The sequence below is a fragment of the Phyllobates terribilis genome, unplaced genomic scaffold, assembly GCF_046119375.1.
Source record: "Phyllobates terribilis strain yellow unplaced genomic scaffold, ASM4611937v1 Scaffold_43__1_contigs__length_10536358, whole genome shotgun sequence".
Taxonomy (NCBI): domain Eukaryota; kingdom Metazoa; phylum Chordata; class Amphibia; order Anura; family Dendrobatidae; genus Phyllobates; species Phyllobates terribilis.
The window spans coordinates 7,716,970-7,737,261 of record NW_027362803.1 but is presented as its reverse complement, the minus strand read 5'-3'; the positions used below and the strand labels follow the sequence as shown (position 1 = coordinate 7,737,261).

The window sequence follows — 20,292 nt, the reverse complement described above, 5'->3', positions numbered from 1 at the left end:
CAGACAAGAGCGACGGTACAGTGGGGGACGATGCCAGGAGAAGGGGGACCACCACAGGCAGCAAGCAGAGTCCATTACTGGACCATCACAATGTGTATTATCATCTTTATACATTTGTTACCTCTCAATGGACGCGGACCACGAATAAAGAGTTTCTACATCTGCCACACAGGAAATACAAAATTAGCAAGGATGAGGGAAGTAGTAATCGTACAGCAGGGCATTGTGGGTAGCGCTACAACAACATGGCCGACACGCTCTTTGCCCGAGGACCTGTGCTTTACTAAGTCTACATAGCAGCCTCAGCCAGAGAACGGACTTTGCGTTGGTGGTGCACGGACGCCTGCGTCTAGCGTTCAGCCTAGAATGTATGGGCTCCTGTCAGGTATATATTATTGGAGGCAGCAGAATGTATGGGCTCCTGTCAGGTATATATTATTGGAGGCAGCAGAATGTATGGGCTCCTGTCAGGTATATATTATTGGAGGCAGCAGAATGTATGGGCTCCTGTCAGGTATATATTATTGGAGGCAGCAGAATGTATGGGCTCCTGTCAGGTATATATTATTGGAGGTAGGAGAATATATGGGCTCCTGTCAGCTATATATTATTGGAGGCAGCAGAAGGTATGGGCTCCTGTCAGGTATATATTATTGGAGGTAGGAGAATATATGGGCTCCTGTCAGGTATATATTATTGGAGGCAGCAGAATGTTTGGGCTCCTTCCTACCAGGTATATATTATTGGAGGCAGCAGAATCTATGGGCTCCTGTCAGGTATATATTATTGGAGGCAGCAGAATGTATGGACTCCTGTCAGGTATATATTATTGGAGGCAGGAGAATCTATGGGCTCCTGTCAGGTATATATTATTGGAGGCAGAAGAATGTATGGGCTCCTGTCAGGTGTATATTATTGGAGGCAGCAGAATGTATGGACTCCTGTCAGGTATATATTATTGGAGGCAGCAGAATGTATGGGCTCCTGTCAGGTATATATTATTGGAGGCAGTAGAATGTATGGGCTCCTGTCAGGTATATATTATTGGAGGCAGGAGAATGTATGGGCTCCTGTCAGGTATATATTATTAGAGGCAGCAGAATCTATGGGCACCTGTCAGGTATATATTATTGGAGGCAGGAGAATGTATGGGCTCCTGTCAGGTATATATTATTGGAGGCAGCAGAATGTATGGGATCCAGTCAGGTATATATTATTGGAGGCAGGAGAATGTATGGGCTCCTGTCGGGTATATATTATTGGAGGCAGCAGAATGTATGGACTCCTGTCGGGTATATATTATTGGAGGCAGCAGAATGTATGGGCTCCTGTCGGGTATATATTATTGGAGGCAGCAGAATGTATGGGCTCCTGTCGGGTATATATTATTGCAGCCAGCAGAATGTATGGGCTCCTGTCAGGTATATAGTATTGGAGGCAGCAGAATGTATGGGCTCCTGTCAGGTATATATTATTGGAGGCAGGAGAATGTATGGGCTCCTGTCAGGTATATATTATTGGAGGCAGGAGAATGTATGGGCTCCTGTCAGGTATATATTATTGGAGGCAGCAGAATGTATGGGCTCCTGTCAGGTATATATTATTGGAGGCAGCAGAATCTATGGGCTCCTGTCAGGTATATATTATTAGAGGCAGCAGAATGTATGGGCTCCTGTCAGGTATATATTATTGGAGGCAGCAGAATGTATGGGCTCCTGTCAGGTATATATTATTGGAGGCAGCAGAATGTATGGGCTCCTGTCAGGTATATATTATTGGAGGCAGCAGAATGTATGGGCTCCTGTCAGGTATATATTATTGGAGGCAGCAGAATGTATGGGCTCCTGTCGGGTATATATTATTGGAGGCAGGAGAATCTATGGGCTCCTGTCAGGTATATATTATTGGAGCCAGCAGAATGTATGGGCGCCTGTCAGATATATATTATTGGAGGCAGGAGAATGTATGGGCCCCTGTCAGGTATATATTATTGTAGGCAGCAGAATGTATGGGCTCCTGTCAGGTATATATTATTGGAGGCAGCAGAATGTATGGGCTCGAGTCAGGTATATATTATTGGAGGCAGCAGAATCTATGGGCTCCTGTCAGGTATATATTATTGGAGGCAGCAGAATGTATGGGCTCCTGTCAGGTATATATTATTGGAGGCAGCAGAATGTATGGGCTCCTGTCAGGTATATATTATTGGAGGCAGCAGAATGTATGGGCTCCTGTCAGGTATATATTATTGGAGGCAGCAGAATGTATGGGCTCCTGTCAGGTATATATTATTGGAGGCAGCAGAATGTATGGGCTCCTGTCAGGTATTTATTATTGGAGGCAGCAGAATGTATGGGCTCCTGTCAGGTATATATTATTGGAGGCAGCAGAATGTGTGGGCTCCTGTCAAGTATATATTATTGGAGGCAGGAGAATGTATGGGCTCCTGTCAGGTATATATTATTGGAGGCAGCAGAATGTATGGACTCCTGTCAGGTATATATTATTGGAGGCAGCAGAATGTATGGGCTCCTGTCAGGTATATATTATTGAAGGCAGCAGAATCTATGGGCACCTGTCAGGTATATATTATTGGAGGCAGGAGAATGTATGGGCTCCTGTCAGGTATATATTATTGGAGGCAGCAGAATGTATGGTCTCCTGTCAGGTATATAATATTGGAGGCAGGAGAATGTATGGGCTCCTGTCAGGTATATATTATTGGAGGCAGGAGAATGTATGGGCTCCTGTCAGGTATATATTATTGGAGGCAGGAGAATGTATGGGCTCCTGTCAGGTATATATTATTGGAGGCAGCAGAATGTATGGGCTCCTGTCAGGTATATATTATTGGAGGCAGCAGAATGTATGGGCTCCTGTCAGGTATATATTATTGGAGGCAGCAGAATGTATTGGCTCCTGTCACGTATATATTATTGTAGGCAGCAGAATGTATGGGCTCCTGTCTGGTATATATTATTGGAGGCAGGAGAATGTATGGGCTCCTGTCAGGTATATATTATTGTAGGCAGCAGAATGTATGGGCTCCTGTCTGGTATATATTATTGGAGGCAGGAGAATGTATGGGCTCCTGTCAGGTATATATTATTGGAGGCAGCAGAATGTATGGGCTCCTGTCAGGTATATATTATTGGAGGCAGCAGAATGTATGTACTCCTGTCAGGTATATATTATTGGAGGCAGCAGAATCTATGTGCTCCTGTCAGGTATATATTATTGGAGGCAGCAGAATGTATGGGCTCCTCTCAGGTATATATTATTGGAGACAGGAGAATGTATGGGCTCCTCTCAGGTATATATTATTGGAGACAGGAGAATGTATGGGCTCCTGTCAGGTATATATTATTGGAGGCAGCAGAATGTATGGGTTCCTGTCAGGTATATATTATTGGAGGCAGCAGAATCTATGGGCTCCTGTCAGGTATATATTATTGGAGGCAGCTGAATGTATGGGCTCCTGTCAGGTATATATTATTGGAGGCAGGAGAATGTATGGGCTCCTGTCAGGTATATATTATTGGAGGCAGGAGAATTTAAGGGCTCCTGTCATGTATATATTATTGGAGGCAGCAGAATGTATGGGCTCCTGTAAGGTATATATTATTGTAGGCAGCAGAATGTATGTACTCCTGTAAGGTATATATTATTGTAGGCAGCAGAAAGTATGGGCTCCTGTCAGGTATATATTATTGAAGGCAGCAGAATCTATGGGCACCTGTCCGGTATATATTATTGGAGGCAGGAGAATGTATTGGCTCCTGTCAGGTATATATTATTTGAGGCAGGAGAATGTAAGGGCTCCTGTCATGTATATATTATTGGAGGCAGCTGAATCTATGGGCTCCTGACAGGTATATATTATTGGAGGCAGCTGAATCTATGGGCTCCTGACAGGTATATATTATTGGAGGCAGCTGAATCTATGGGCTCCTGACAGGTATATATTATTGGAGGCAGCTGAATCTATGGGCTCCTGACAGGTATATATTATTGGAGGCAGCTGAATCTATGGGCTCCTGTCCGGTATATATTATTGGAGGCAGGAGAATGTATGGGCTCCTGTCAGGTATATATTATTGGAGGCAGGAGAATCTATGGGCACCTGTCAGGTATATATTATTGAAGTCAGCAGAATGTATGGGCTCCTGTCCGGTATATATTATTGGAGGCAGGAGAATGTATGGGCTCCTGTCAGGTATATATTATTGAAGGCAGCAGAATCTATGGGCTCCTGTCAGGTATATATTATTGGAGGCAGCAGAATGTATGGGCTCCTGTCAGGTATATATTATTGAACTCAGCAGAATATATGGGCTCCTGTCAGGTATATATTATTGGAGGCAGGAGAATGTATGGGCTCCTGTCTGGTATATAGTATTGGAGGCAGCAGAATGTATGGGCTCCTGTCAGGTATATATTATTGGAGGCAGCAGAATGTATGGGCTCCTGTCAGGTATATATTATTGGAGGCAGCAGAATGTATGGGCTCCTGTCAGGTATATATTATTGGAGGCAGCAGAATGTATGTACTCCTGTCAGGTATATATTATTGGAGGCAGCAGAATGTATGGGCTCCTGTCAGGTATATATTATTGGAGGCAGGAGAATGTATGGGCTCCTGTCAGGTATATATTATTGGAGGCAGGAGAATGTATGGGCTCGTGTCAGGTATATATTATTGGAGTCAGGAGAATGTATGGGCTCCTGTCAGGTATATATTATTGGAGGCAGGAGAATGTATGGGCTCGTGTCAGGTATATATTATTGGAGCCAGCAGAATGTATGGGCTCCTGTCAGGTATATATTATTGGAAGCAGCAGAATGTATGGGCTCCTGTCAGGTATATATTATTGGAGGCAGCAGAATGTATGGGCTCCTGTCAGGTATATATTATTGGAGGCAGGAGCATGTATGGGCTCCTGTCAGGTATATATTGTTGGAGGCAGGAGATTGTATGGACTCCTGTCAGGTATATATTTTTGGAGGCAGCAGAATCTATGGGCTCCTGTCAGGTATATATTATTGGAGGTAGCAGAATGTATGGGCTCCTGTCAGGTATATATTATTGGAGGCAGCAGAATGTATGGGCTCCTGTCAGGTATATATTATTGGAGCTAGCAGAATGTATGGACTCCTGTCAGCTATATATTATTGGAGGCAGGAGAATGTATGGGCTCCTGTCAGATATATATTATTGGAGTCTGCAGAATCTATGGACTCCTGTCAGGTATATATTATTGGAGGCCGCAGAATGTATGGGCTCCTGTCAGGTATATATTATTGGAGGCAGGAGAATGTATGGGCTCCTGTCAGGTATATATTAATAAAGTCAGCAGAATGTATGGGCTCCTGTCAGGTATATATTATTGGAGGCAGGAGAATGTATGGGCTCCTGTCCGGTATATATTATTGGAGGCAGGAGAATGTATGGGCTCCTGTCAGGTATATATTATTGAAGGCAGCAGAATCTATGGGCTCCTGTCAGGTATTTAATATTGGAGGCAGCAGAATGTATGGGCTCCTGTCAGGTATATATTATTGAAGTCAGCAGAATATATGGGCTCCTTTCAGGTATATATTATTGGAGGCAGGTGAATGTATGGGCTCCTGTCCGGTATATATTATTGGAGGCAGGAGAATGTATGGGCTCCTGTCAGGTATATATTATTGAAGACAGCAGAATGTATGGGCTCCTGTCAGGTATATATTATTGGAGGCAGCAGAATGTATGGGCTCCTGTCAGGTATATATTATTGGAGGCAGCAGAATGTATGGGCTCCTGTAAGGTATATATTATTGGAGGCAGCAGAATGTATGGGCTCCTGTCAGATATATTTTATTGGAGGCAGGAGAATGTATGGGCTCCTATCAAGTATATATTATTGGAGGCAGCAGAATGTATGGACTCCTGTCAGGTATATATTATTGAAGGCAGCAGAATGTATGGGCTCCTGTCAGGTATATATTATTGGAGGCAGGAGAATGTATGGGCTCCTGTCAGGTATATATTATTGGAGGCAGGAGAATGTATGGGCTCCTGTCAGGTATATATTATTGGAGGCAGGAGAATGTATGGGCTTGTGTCAGGTATATATTATTGGAGCCAGCAGAGTGTATGTGCTCCTGTCAGGTATATATTATTGTAGGCAGCAGAATGTATGGACTCCTGTCAGGTATATATTATTGGAGGCAGCAAAATGTATGGGCTCCTGTCAGGTATATATTATTGGAGGCAGGAGAATGTAAGGGCTCCTGTCAGTTATATATTATTGTAGGCAGCAGAATGTATGGACTCCTGTCAGGTATATATTATTGGAGGCAGCAGAATGCATGGGATCCTGTCAGGTATATATTATTGGAGCCAGCAGAATGTATGGTCTCCTGTCAGGTATATATTATTGGAGGCAGGAGAATGTATGGGCTCCTGTCAGGTATATCTTATTGGAGGCAGCAGAATGTATGGGCTCCTGTCAGGTATATCTTATTGGAGGCAGCAGAATCTATGGGCTCCTGTCAGGTATATATTATTGGAGGGAGCAGAATCTATGGGCTCCTGTCAGGTATATATTATTGGAGCCAGCAGAATGTATGGGCGCCTGTCAGATATATATTATTGGAGGCAGGAGAATGTATGGGCCCCTGTCAGGTATATATTATTGTAGGCAGCAGAATGTATGGGCTCCTGTCAGGTATATATTATTGGAGGCAGCAGAATCTATGGGCTCCTGTCAGGTATATATTATTGGAGGCAGCAGAATGTATGGGCTCCTGTCAGGTATATATTATTGGAGGCAGCAGAATGTATGGGCTCCTGTCAGGTATATATTATTGGAGGCAGCAGAATGTATGGGCTCCTGTCAGGTATATATTATTGGAGGCAGCAGAATGTATGGGCTCCTGTCAGGTATATATTATTGGAGGCAGCAGAATGTATGGGCTCCTGTCAGGTATATATTATTGGAGGCAGCAGAATGTATGGGCTCCTGTCAGGTATATATTATTGGAGGCAGCAGAATCTATGTGCTCCTGTCAGGTATATATTATTGGAGGCAGCAGAATGTATGGGCTCCTGTCAGGTATATATTATTGGAGACAGGAGAATCTATGGGCTCCTGTCAGGTATATATTATTGGAGGCAGGAGAATGTATGGGCTCCTGTCAGGTATATATTATTGTAGGCAGCAGAAAGTATGGGCTCCTGTCAGGTATATCTTATTGGAGGCAGCAGAATGTATGGGCTCCTGTCAGGTATATATTATTGGAGGCAGCAGAAAGTATGGGCTCCTGTCAGGTATATCTTATTGGAGGCAGGAGAATGTATGGGCTCCTGTCAGGTATATATTATTGGAGGCAGCAGAATCTATGGGCTCCTGTCAGGTATATCTTATTGGAGGCAGGAGAATGTATGGGCTCCTGTCAGGTATATATTATTGGAGGCAGCAGAATCTATGTGCTCCTGTCAGGTATATATTATTGGAGGCAGGAGAATGTATGGGCTCCTGTCAGGTATATATTATTGGAGGCAGGAGAATGTATGGACTCCTGTCCGGTATATATTATTGGAGGCAGCAGAATGTATGGGCTGCTGTCCGGTATATATTATTGGAGGCAGCAGAATGTATGGGCTCCTGTCAGGTATATATTATTGGAGGCAGCAGAATGTATGGGCTGCTGTCCGGTATATATTATTGGAGGCAGCAGAATGTATGGACTCCTGTCAGGTATATATTATTGGAGGCAGCAGAATGTATGGGCTCCTGTCAGGTATATATTATTGGAGGCAGCAGAATGTATGGGCTCCTGTCAGGTATATATTATTGGAGGCAGCAGAATGTATGGGCTCCTGTCAGGTATATATTATTGGAGGCAGCAGAATGTATGAGCTCCTGTCAGGTATATATTATTGGAGGCAGCAGAATCTATGGGCTCCTGTCAGGTATATCTTATTGGAGGCAGGAGAATGTATGGGCTCCTGTCAGGTATATATTATTGGAGGCAGCAGAATGTATGGACTCCTGTCAGGTATATCTTATTGGAGGCAGGAGAATGTATGGGCTCCTGTCAGGTATATATTATTGGAGGCAGCAGAATGTATGGGCTCCTGTCAGGTATATCTTATTGGAGGCAGCAGAATGTATGGGCTCCTGTCAGGTATATATTATTGGAGGCAGCAGAATGTATGGGATCCAGTCAGGTATATATTATTGGAGGCAGGAGAATGTATGGGCTCCTGTCGGGTATATATTATTGGAGGCAGCAGAATGTATGGACTCCTGTCAGGTATATATTATTGGAGGCAGCAGAATGTATGGGCTCCTGTCAGGTATATATTATTGGAGGCAGCAGAATGTATGGGCTCCTGTCACGTATATATTATTGCAGCCAGCAGAATGTATGGGCTCCTGTCAGGTATATAGTATTGGAGGCAGCAGAATGTATGGGCTCCTGTCAGGTATATATTATTGGCGGCAGGAGAATGTATGGGCTCCTGTCAGGTATATATTATTGGAGGCAGGAGAATGTATGGGCTCCTGTCAGGTATATATTATTGGAGGCAGCAGAATGTATGGGCTCCTGTCAGGTATATATTATTGGAGGCAGCAGAATCTATGGGCTCCTGTCAGGTATATATTATTAGAGGCAGCAGAATGTATGGGCTCCTGTCAGGTATATATTATTGGAGGCAGCAGAATGTATGGGCTCCTGTCAGGTATATATTATTGGAGGCAGCAGAATATATGGGCTCCTGTCAGGTATATATTATTGGAGGCAGCAGAATGTATGGGCTCCTGTCAGGTATATATTATTGGAGGCAGCAGAATGTATGGGCTCCTGTCAGGTATATATTATTGGAGGCTGCAGAATGTATGGGCTCCTGTCAGGTATATCTTATTGGAGGCAGTAGAATGTATGGGCTCGAGTCAGGTATATATTATTGGAGGCAGCAGAATGTATGGGCTCCTGTCAGGTATATATTATTGGAGGCAGCAGAATCTATGGACTCCTGTCAGGTATATATTATTGGAGGCAGCAGAATGTATGGGCTCGAGTCAGGTATATATTATTGGAGGCAGCAGAATGTATGGGCTCCTGTCAGGTATATATTATTGGAGGCAGCAGAATCTATGGGCTCCTGTCAGGTATATATTATTGGAGGCAGCAGAATGTATGGGCTCCTGTCAGGTATATATTATTGGAGGCAGCAGAATCTATGGGCTCCTGTCAGGTATATATTATTGGAGGCAGCAGAATGTATGGGCTCCTGTCAGGTATATATTATTGGAGGCAGCAGAATGTGTGGGCTCCTGTCAAGTATATATTATTGGAGGCAGGAGAATGTATGGGCTCCTGTCAGGTATATATTATTGGAGGCAGCAGAATGTATGGACTCCTGTCAGGTATATATTATTGGAGGCAGGAGAATGTATGGGCTCCTGTCAGGTATATATTATTGAAGGCAGCAGAATCTATGGGCACCTGTCAGGTATATATTATTGGAGGCAGGAGAATGTATGGGCTCCTGTCAGGTATATATTATTAGAGGCAGCAGAATGTATGGCCTCCTGTCAGGTATATAATATTGGAGGCAGGAGAATGTATGGGCTCCTGTCAGGTATATATTATTGGAGGCAGGAGAATGTATGGGCTCCTGTCAGGTATATATTATTGGAGGCAGGAGAATGTATGGGCTCCTGTCAGGTATATATTATTGGAGACAGCAGAATGTATGGGCTCCTGTCAGGTATATATTATTGGAGGCAGGAGAATGTATGGGCTCCAGTCAGGTATATATTATTGGAGGCAGCAGAATGTATGTGTTCCTGTCAAATATATATTATTGGAGGCAGCAAAATGTATGGGCTCCTGTCAGGTATATATTATTGGAGGCAGCAGAATGTATGGGCTCCTGTCAGGTATATATTATTGGAGGCAGCAGAATGTATGGGCTCCTGTCACGTATATATTATTGGAGGCAGCAGAATGAATGGGCTCCTGTCTGGTATATATTATTGGAGGCAAGAGAATGTATGGGCTCCTGTCAGGTATATATTATTGTAGGCAGCAGAATGTATGGGCTCCTGTCTGGTATATATTATTGGAGGCAGGAGAATGTATGGGCTCCTGTCAGGTATATATTATTGGAGGCAGCAGAATCTATGGGCTCCTGTCAGGTATATATTATTGGAGGCAGCAGAATCTATGTGCTCCTGTCAGGTATATATTATTGGAGGCAGCAGAATGTATGGGCTCCTCTCAGGTATATATTATTGGAGGCAGCAGAATCTATGGGCTCCTGTCAGGTATATATTATTGGAGGTAGCAGAATGTATGGGTTCCTGTCAGGTATATATTATTGGAGGCAGCAGAATCTATGGGCTCCTGTCAGGTATATATTATTGGAGGCAGCTGAATGTATGGGCTCCTGTCAGGTATATATTATTGGAGGCAGGAGAATGTATGGGCTCCTGTCAGGTATATATTATTGGAGCCAGCAGAATGTATGGGCACCTGTCAGGTATATATTATTGGAGGCAGCAGAATCTATGGGCTCCTGTCAGGTATATATTATTGGAGGCAGGAGAATGTATGGGCTTCTGTCAGGTATATATTATTGGAGCCAGCAGAATGTATGGGCACCTGTCAGGTATATATTATTGGAGGCAGCAGAATCTATGGGCTCCTGTCAGGTATATATTATTGGAGGCAGCTGAATGTATGGGCTCCTGTCAGGTATATATTATTGGAGGCAGGAGAATGTATGGGCTCCTGTCAGGTATATATTATTGGAGGCAGGAGAATTTAAGGGCTCCTGTCATGTATATATTATTGGAGGCAGCAGAATGTATGGGCTCCTGTAAGGTATATATTATTGTAGGCAGCAGAATGTATGTACTCCTGTAAGGTATATATTATTGTAGGCAGCAGAAAGTATGGGCTCCTGTCAGGTATATATTATTGAAGGCAGCAGAATCTATGGGCACCTGTCCGGTATATATTATTGGAGGCAGGAGAATGTATTGGCTCCTGTCAGGTATATATTATTTGAGGCAGGAGAATGTAAGGGCTCCTGTCATGTATATATTATTGGAGGCAGCTGAATCTATGGGCTCCTGACAGGTATATATTAGTGGAGGCAGCTGAATCTATGGGCTCCTGACAGGTATATATTATTGGAGGCAGCTGAATCTATGGGCTCCTGACAGGTATATATTATTGGAGGCAGCTGAATCTATGGGCTCCTGACAGGTATATATTATTGGAGGCAGCTGAATCTATGGGCTCCTGTCCGGTATATATTTTTGGAGGCAGGAGAATGTATGGGCTCCTGTCAGGTATATATTATTGGAGGCAGGAGAATCTATGGGCACCTGTCAGGTATATATTATTGAAGTCAGCAGAATGTATGGGCTCCTGTCCGGTATATATTATTGGAGGCAGGAGAATGTATGGGCTCCTGTCAGGTATATATTATTGAAGGCAGCAGAATCTATGGGCTCCTGTCAGGTATATAATATTGGAGGCAGCAGAATGTATGGGCTCCTGTCAGGTATATATTATTGAAGTCAGCAGAATATATGGGCTCCTGTCAGGTATATATTATTGGAGGCAGGAGAATGTATGGGCTCCTGTCTGGTATATAGTATTGGAGGCAGCAGAATGTATGGGCTCCTGTCAGGTATATATTATTGGAGGCAGCAGAATGTATGGGCTCCTGTCAGGTATATATTATTGGAGGCAGCAGAATGTATGGGCTCCTGTCAGGTATATATTATTGGAGGCAGCAGAATGTATGGGCTCCTGTCAGTTATATATTATTGGAGGCAGCAGAATGTATGGGCTCCTGTCAGGTATATATTATTGAAGTCAGCAGAATATATGGGCTCCTGTCAGGTATATATTATTGGAGGCAGGAGAATGTATGGGCTCCTGTCAGGTATATATTATTGGAGGCAGCAGAATGTATGGGCTCCTGTCAGGTATATATTATTGGAGGCAGCAGAATGTATGGGCTCCTGTCAGGTATATATTATTGGAGGCAGCAGAATGTATGTACTCCTGTCAGGTATATATTATTGGAGGCAGCAGAATGTATGGGCTCCTGTCAGGTATATATTATTGGAGGCAGGAGAATGTATGGGCTCCTGTCAGGTATATATTATTGGAGGCAGGAGAATGTATGGGCTCGTGTCAGGTATATATTATTGGAGTCAGGAGAATGTGTGAGCTCCTGTCAGGTATATATTATTGGAGGCAGGAGAATGTATGGGCTCGTGTCAGGTATATATTATTGGAGCCAGCAGAATGTATGGGCTCCTGTCAGGTATATATTATTGGAGGCAGCAGAATGTATGGGCTCCTGTCAGGTATATATTATTGGAGGCAGCAGAATGTATGGGCTCCTGTCAGGTATATATTATTGGAGGCAGGAGCATGTATGGGCTCCTGTCAGGTATATATTGTTGGAGGCAGGAGAATGTATGGGCTCCTGTCAGGTATATATTATTGAAGACAGCAGAATGTATGGGCTCCTGTCAGGTATATATTATTGGAGGCAGCAGAATGTATGGGCTCCTGTAAGGTATATATTATTGGAGGCAGCAGAATGTATGGGCTCCTGTCAGATATATTTTATTGGAGGCAGGAGAATGTATGGGCTCCTATCAAGTATATATTATTGGAGGCAGCAGAATGTATGGACTCCTGTCAGGTATATATTATTGAAGGCAGCAGAATGTATGGGCTCCTGTCAGGTATATATTATTGGAGGCAGGAGAATGTATGGGCTCCTGTCAGGTATATATTATTGGAGGCAGGAGAATGTATGGGCTCCTGTCAGGTATATATTATTGGAGGCAGGAGAATGTATGGGCTTGTGTCAGGTATATATTATTGGAGCCAGCAGAGTGTATGTGCACCTGTCAGGTATATATTATTGTAGGCAGCAGAATGTATGGACTCCTGTCAGGTATATATTATTGGAGGCAGCAAAATGTATGGGCTCCTGTCAGGTATATATTATTTTAGGCAGGAGAATGTAAGGGCTCCTGTCAGTTATATATTATTGTAGGCAGCAGAATGTATGGACTCCTGTCAGGTATATATTATTGGAGGCAGCAGAATGCATGAGATCCTGTCAGGTATATATTATTGGAGCCAGCAGAATGTATGGTCTCCTGTCAGGTATATATTATTGGAGGCAGCAGAATGTATGGGCTCCTGTCAGGTATATCTTATTGGAGGCAGCAGAATGTATGGGCTCCTGTCAGGTATATCTTATTGGAGGCAGCAGAATCTATGGGCTCCTGTCAGGTATATATTATTGGAGGCAGCAAAATGTATGGGCTCCTGTCAGGTATATATTATTTTAGGCAGGAGAATGTAAGGGCTCCTGTGAGTTATATATTATTGTAGGCAGCAGAATGTATGGACTCCTGTCAGGTATATATTATTGGAGGCAGCAGAATGCATGGGATCCTGTCAGGTATATATTATTGGAGCCAGCAGAATGTATGGTCTCCTGTCAGGTATATATTATTGGAGGCAGGAGAATGTATGGGCTCCTGTCAGGTATATCTTATTGGAGGCAGCAGAATGTATGGGCTCCTGACAGGTATATATTATTGGAGGCAGCTGAATCTATGGGCTCCTGACAGGTATATATTATTGGAGGCAGCTGAATCTATGGGCTCCTGACAGGTATATATTATTGGAGGCAGCTGAATCTATGGGCTTCTGACAGGTATATATTATTGGAGGCAGCTGAATCTATGGGCTCCTGTCCGGTATATATTATTGGAGGCAGGAAAATGTATGGGCTCCTGTCAGGTATATATTATTGGAGGCAGGAGAATCTATGGGCTCCTGTCAGGTATATATTATTGAAGTCAGCAGAATGTACGGGCTCCTGTCCGGTATATATTATTGGAGGCAGGAGAATGTATGGGCTCCTGTCAGGTATATATTATTGAAGGCAGCAGAATCTATGGGCTCCTGTCAGGTATATAATATTGGAGGCAGCAGAATGTATGGGCTCCTGTCAGGTATATATTATTGAAGTCAGCAGAATATATGGGCTCCTGTCAGGTATATATTATTGGAGGCAGGAGAATGTATGGGCTCCTGTCTGGTATATAGTATTGGAGGCAGCAGAATGTATGGGCTCCTGTCAGGTATATATTATTGGAGGCAGCAGAATGTATGGGCTCCTGTCAGGTATATATTATTGGAGGCAGCAGAATGTATGGGCTCCTGTCAGGTATATATTATTGGAGGCAGCAGAATGTATGGGCTCCTGTCAGGTATATATTATTGGAGGCAGCAGAATGTATGGGCTCCTGTCAGGTATATATTATTGGAGGCAGGAGAATGTATGGGCTCCTGTCAGGTATATATTATTGGAGCCAGCAGAATGTATGGGCTCCTGTCAGGTATATATTATTGGAGGCAGCAGAATGTATGGGCTCCTGTCAGGTATATATTATTGGAGGCAGGAGAATGTATGGGCTCCTGTCAGGTATATATTATTGGAGGCAGGAGCATGTATGGGCTCCTGTCAGGTATATATTGTTGGAGGCAGGAGATTGTATGGACTCCTGTCAGGTATATATTGTTGGAGGCAGCAGAATCTATGGGCTCCTGTCAGGTATATATTATTGGAGGTAGCAGAATGTATGGGCTCCTGTCAGGTATATATTATTGGAGGCAGCAGAATGTATGGGCTCCTGTCAGGTATATATTATTGGAGCTAGCAGAATGTATGGACTCCTGTCAGCTATATATTATTGGAGGCAGGAGAATGTATGGGCTCCTGTCAGATATATATTATTGGAGTCTGCAGAATCTATGGACTCCTGTCAGGTATATATTATTGGAGGCCGCAGAATGTATGGGCTCCTGTCAGGTATATATTATTGGAGGCAGTAGAATGTATGGGCTCCTGTCAGGTATATATTAATGAAGTCAGCAGAATGTATGGGCTCCTGTCAGGTATATATTATTGGAGGCAGGAGAATGTATGGGCTCCTGTCCGGTATATATTATTGGAGGCAGGAGAATGTATGGGCTCCTGTCAAGTATATATTATTGAAGGCAGCAGAATCTATGGGCTCCTGTCAGGTATATAATATTGGAGGCAGCAGAATGTATGGGCTCCTGTCAGGTATATATTATTGAAGTCAGCAGAATATATGGGCTCCTTTCAGGTATATATTATTGGAGGCAGATGAATGTATGGGCTCCTGTCCGGTATATATTATTGGAGGCAGGAGAATGTATGGGCTCCTGTCAGGTATATATTACTGAAGGCAGCAGAATGTATGGGCTCCTGTCAGGTATATATTATTGGAGGCAGCAGAATGTATGGGCTCCTGTCAGGTATATATTATTGGAGGCAGCAGAATGTATGGGCTCCTGTAAGGTATATATTATTGGAGGCAGCAGAATGTATGGGCTCCTGTCAGATATATTTTATTGGAGGCAGGAGAATGTATGGGCTCCTGTCAAGTATATATTATTGGAGGCAGCAGAATGTATGGACTCCTGTCCGGTATATATTATTGGAGGCAGCAGAATGTATGGGCTCCTGTCAGGTATATATTATTGGAGGCAGGAGAATGTATGGGCTCCTGTCAGGTATATATTATTGGAGGCAGGAGAATGTATGGGCTCCTGTCAGGTATATATTATTGGAGGCAGGAGAATGTATGGGCTTGTGTCAGGTATATATTATTGGAGCCAGCAGAGTGTATGTGCTCCTGTCAGGTATATATTATTGGAGGTATCAGAATGTATGGGCTCCTGTCAGGTATATATTATTGGAGTCAGCAGAATGTATGGGCTCCTGTCAGGTATATATTATTGGAGGCAGCAGAATGTATGGGCTCCTGTCAGGTATATATTATTGTAGGCACCAGAATGTATGGGCTCCTGTCAGGTATATATTATTGTAGGCAGCAAAATGTATGGGCTCCTGTCAGGTATATATTATTGTAGGCAGCAGAATGTATGGGCTCCTGTCTGGTATATTTTATTGTAGGCAGCAGAATGTATGGGCTCGTCTGGTATATATTATTCTAGGCAGCAGAATGTATGGGCTCCTGTCAGGTATATATTATTGTAGGCAGCAGAATGTATGGGCTCCTGTCTGGTATATATTATTGGAGGCAGGAGAATGTATGGGCTCCTGTCAGGTATATATTATTGGAGGCAGCAGAATGTATGGGCTCCTGTCAGGTATATATTATTGGAGGCAGGAGAATCTATGGGCTCCTGTCAGGTATATATTATTGGAGGCAGGAGAATCTATGGGCTCCTGTCAGGTATATATTATTGGAGTCAGCAGAATGTATGGGCTCCTGTCAGGTATATATTATTGGAGGCAGCAGAATGTATGGACTCCTGTCAGGTATATATTATTGGAGGCAGCAGAATGTATGGGCTCCTGCCAGGTATATATTATTGGAGTCAGCAGAATGTATGGACTCCTGTCAGGTATATATTATTGGAGGCAGCAGAATGTATGGGCTCCTGTCAGGTATATATTATTGGAGGCAGCAGAATCTATGGGCTCCTGTCAGGTATATATTATTGTAGGCAGCAGAATGTATGGGCTCCTGTCAGGTATATATTATTGTAGGCAGCAGAATGTATGGGCTCCTGTCAGGTATATATTATTGTAGGCAGCAGAATGTATGGGCTCCTGTCTGGTATATATTATTGTAGGCAGCAGAATGTATGGGCTCGTCTGGTATATATTATTGTAGGCAGCAGAATGTATGGGCTCCTGTCAGGTATATATTATTGGAGCCAGCAGAATGTATGGGCTACTGTCAGGTATATATTATTGTAGGCAGCAGAATGTATGGGCTTCTGTCTGGTATATATTATTGTAGGCAGCAGAATGTATGGGCTTCTGTCTGGTATATATTATTGTAGGCAGCAGAATGTATGGGCTCGTCTGGTATATATTATTGTAGGCAGCAGAATGTATGGGCTCCTGTCAGGTATATATTATTGGAGGCAGGAGAATCTATGGGCTCCTGTCAGGTATATATTATTGGAGTCAGCAGAATGTATGGGCTCCTGTCAGGTATATATTATTGGAGGCAGCAGAATGTATGGGCTCCTGTCAGGTATATATTATTGGAGGCTGCAGAATCTATGGGCTCCTGTCAGGTATATATTATTGGAGGCAGCAGAATGTATGGGCTCCTGTCAGATATATATTATTGGAGGCAGCAGAATGTATGGGCTCCTGTCAGGTATATCTTATTGGAGGCTGCAGGGTGTATGGGCTCCTGTCAGGTATATATTATTGGAGCCAGGAGAATGTATGGGCTCCTGTCAGGTATATCTTATTGGAGGCAGCAGAATGTATGGGCTCCTGTCAGGTATATATTATTGGAGGCAGGAGAATGTATGGGCTCCTGTCAGGTATATATTATTGCAGTCAGCAGAATGTATGGGCTCCTGTCAGGTATATATTATTGGAGGCAGCAGAATGTATGGGCTCCTGTCAGGTATATATTATTGGAGCCAGCAGAATGTATGGGCTACTGTCAGGTATATATTATTGTAGGCAGCAGAATGTATGGGCTTCTGTCTGGTATATATTATTGTAGGCAGCAGAATGTATGGGCTCGTCTGGTATATATTATTGTAGGCAGCAGAATGTATGGGCTCCTGTCAGGTATATATTATTGGAGGCAGGAGAATCTATGGGCTCCTGTCAGGTATATATTATTGGAGTCAGCAGAATGTATGGGCTCCTGTCGGGTATATATTATTGGAGGCAGCAGAATGTATGGGCTCCTGTCAGGTATATATTATTGGAGGCTGCAGAATCTATGGGCTCCTGTCAGGTATATATTATTGGAGGCAGCAGAATGTATGGGCTCCTGTCAGATATATATTATTGGAGGCAGCAGAATGTATGGGCTCCTGTCAGGTATATCTTATTGGAGGCTGCAGGGTGTATGGGCTCCTGTCAGGTATATATTATTGGAGCCAGGAGAATGTATGGGCTCCTGTCAGGTATATCTTATTGGAGGCAGCAGAATGTATGGGCTCCTGTCAGGTATATATTATTGGAGGCAGGAGAATGTATGGGCTCCTGTCAGGTATATATTATTGCAGTCAGCAGAATGTATGGGCTCCTGTCAGGTATATATTATTGGAGGCAGCAGAATGTATGGGCTCCTGTCAGGTATATATTATTGGAGGCTGCAGAATCTATGGGCTCCTGTCAGGTATATATTATTGGAGGCAGCAGAATGTATGGGCTCCTGTCAGGTATATATTATTGGAGGCAGCAGAATGTATGGGCTCCTGTCAGGTATATATTATTGGAGTCACCAGAATCTATGAGCTCCTGTCAGGTATATATTATTGGAGGCAGCAGAATGTATGGGCTCCTGTCAGATATATATTATTGGAGGCAGCAGAATGTATGGGCTCCTGTCAGGTATATATTATTGGAGGCAGCAGAATGTATGGGCTCCTGTCAGGTATATATTTTTGGAGTCACCAGAATCTATGGGCTCCTGTCAGGTATATATTATTGGAGGCAGCAGAATCTATGGGCTCCTGTCAGGTATATATTATTGGAGGCAGGAGAATGTATGGGCTCCTGTCAGGTATATATTATTGGAGGCAGGAGAATGTATGGGCTCCTGCCAGGTATATATTATTGGAGTCAGCAGAATGTATGGACTCCTGTCAGGTATATATTATTGGAGGCAGCAGAATGTATGGGCTCCTGTCAGGTATATATTATTGGAGGCAGCAGAATTTATGGGCTCCTGTCAGGTATATATTATTGGAGGCAGCAGAATGTATGGGCTCCTGTCAGGTATATATTATTGGAGGCAGGAGAATGTATGGGCTCCTGTCAGGTATATATTATTGAAGGCAGCAGAATCTATGGGCTCCTGTCAGGTATATATTATTGGAGGCAGGAGAATGTATGGGATCCAGTCAGGTATATATTATTGGAGGCAGCAGAATCTATGGACTCCTGTCAGGTGTATATTATTGGAGGCAGCAGAATGTTTGGGATCCTGTCAGGTATATATTATTGGAGGCTGCAGAATCTATGGGCTCCTGTCAGGTATATATTATTGGAGGCAGCAGAATGTATGGGCTCCTGTCAGGTATATGTTATTGGAGGCAGCAGAATGTATGGGCTCCTGTCAGGTATATATTATTGGAGGCAGCAGAATGTATGGGCTCCTGTCAGGTATATATTATTGGAGGCAGGAGAATGTATGGGCTCCTGTCAGGTATATATTATTGGAGGCAGGAGAATGTATGGGCTCCTGTCAGGTATATATTATTGGAGTCACCAGAATGTATGGGCTCCTGTCAGGTATATATTATTGGAGTCACCAGAATGTATAGCCTCCTGTCAGGTATATATTATTGGAGGCAGCAGAATGTATGGGCTCCTGTCAGGTATATATTATTGGAGGCAGCAGAATGTATGGGCTCCTGTCAGGTATATATTATTGGAGGCAGCAGAATGTATGGGCTCCTGTCAGGTATATATTATTGGAGGCAGCAGAATGTATGGGCTCCTGTCAGGTATATATTATTGGAGGCAGCAGAATGTATGGGCTCCTGTCAGGTATATATTATTGTAAGCAGCAGAAAGTATGGGCTCCTGTCAGGTATATATTATTGAAGGCAGCAGAATCTTTGGCCACCTGTCCGGTATATATTATTGGAGGCAGGAGAATGTAAGGGCTCCTGTCATGTATATATTATTGGAGGCAGCTGAATCTATGGGCTCCTGACAGGTATATATTATTGGAGGCAGCTGAATCTATGGGCTCCTGACAGGTATATATTATTGGAGGCAGCTGAATCTATGGGCTCCTGACAGGTATATATTATTGGAGGCAGCTGAATCTATGGGCTTCTGACAGGTATATATTATTGGAGGCAGCTGAATCTATGGGCTCCTGTCCGGTATATATTATTGGAGGCAGGAAAATGTATGGGCTCCTGTCAGGTATATATTATTGGAGGCAGGAGAATCTATGGGCTCCTGTCAGGTATATATTATTGAAGTCAGCAGAATGTACGGGCTCCTGTCCGGTATATATTATTGGAGGCAGGAGAATGTATGGGCTCCTGTCAGGTATATATTATTGAAGGCAGCAGAATCTATGGGCTCCTGTCAGGTATATAATATTGGAGGCAGCAGAATGTATGGGCTCCTGTCAGGTATATATTATTGAAGTGAGCAGAATATATGGGCTCCTGTCAGGT

At 43.4% G+C, this 20,292-nt stretch overlaps 2 protein-coding genes across 4 annotated transcripts in view; one reads left to right on the top strand and one right to left on the bottom strand.

Annotated features, from left to right (window-relative positions):
* The window catches only part of LOC141191439 (uncharacterized), a 32,761-nt gene extending 32,498 nt beyond the window's left edge, over nt 1-263 (bottom strand). The window contains exon 1 of the mRNA XM_073661329.1: nt 122-263. The gene's annotated coding sequence lies outside the window, so the exon portion shown is untranslated. The remainder of the gene's footprint in view (nt 1-121) is intronic.
* The window catches only part of LOC141191440 (oocyte zinc finger protein XlCOF7.1-like), a 159,761-nt gene continuing 139,689 nt past the window's right edge, over nt 221-20,292 (top strand). For all 3 annotated transcript variants that reach the window (XM_073661333.1, XM_073661330.1, XM_073661332.1), the window contains exon 1: nt 221-385. In XM_073661333.1, coding sequence (XP_073517434.1) covers nt 367-385 — 19 coding nt within the window. In that variant the 5' untranslated portion in view covers nt 221-366. The remainder of the gene's footprint in view (nt 386-20,292) is intronic.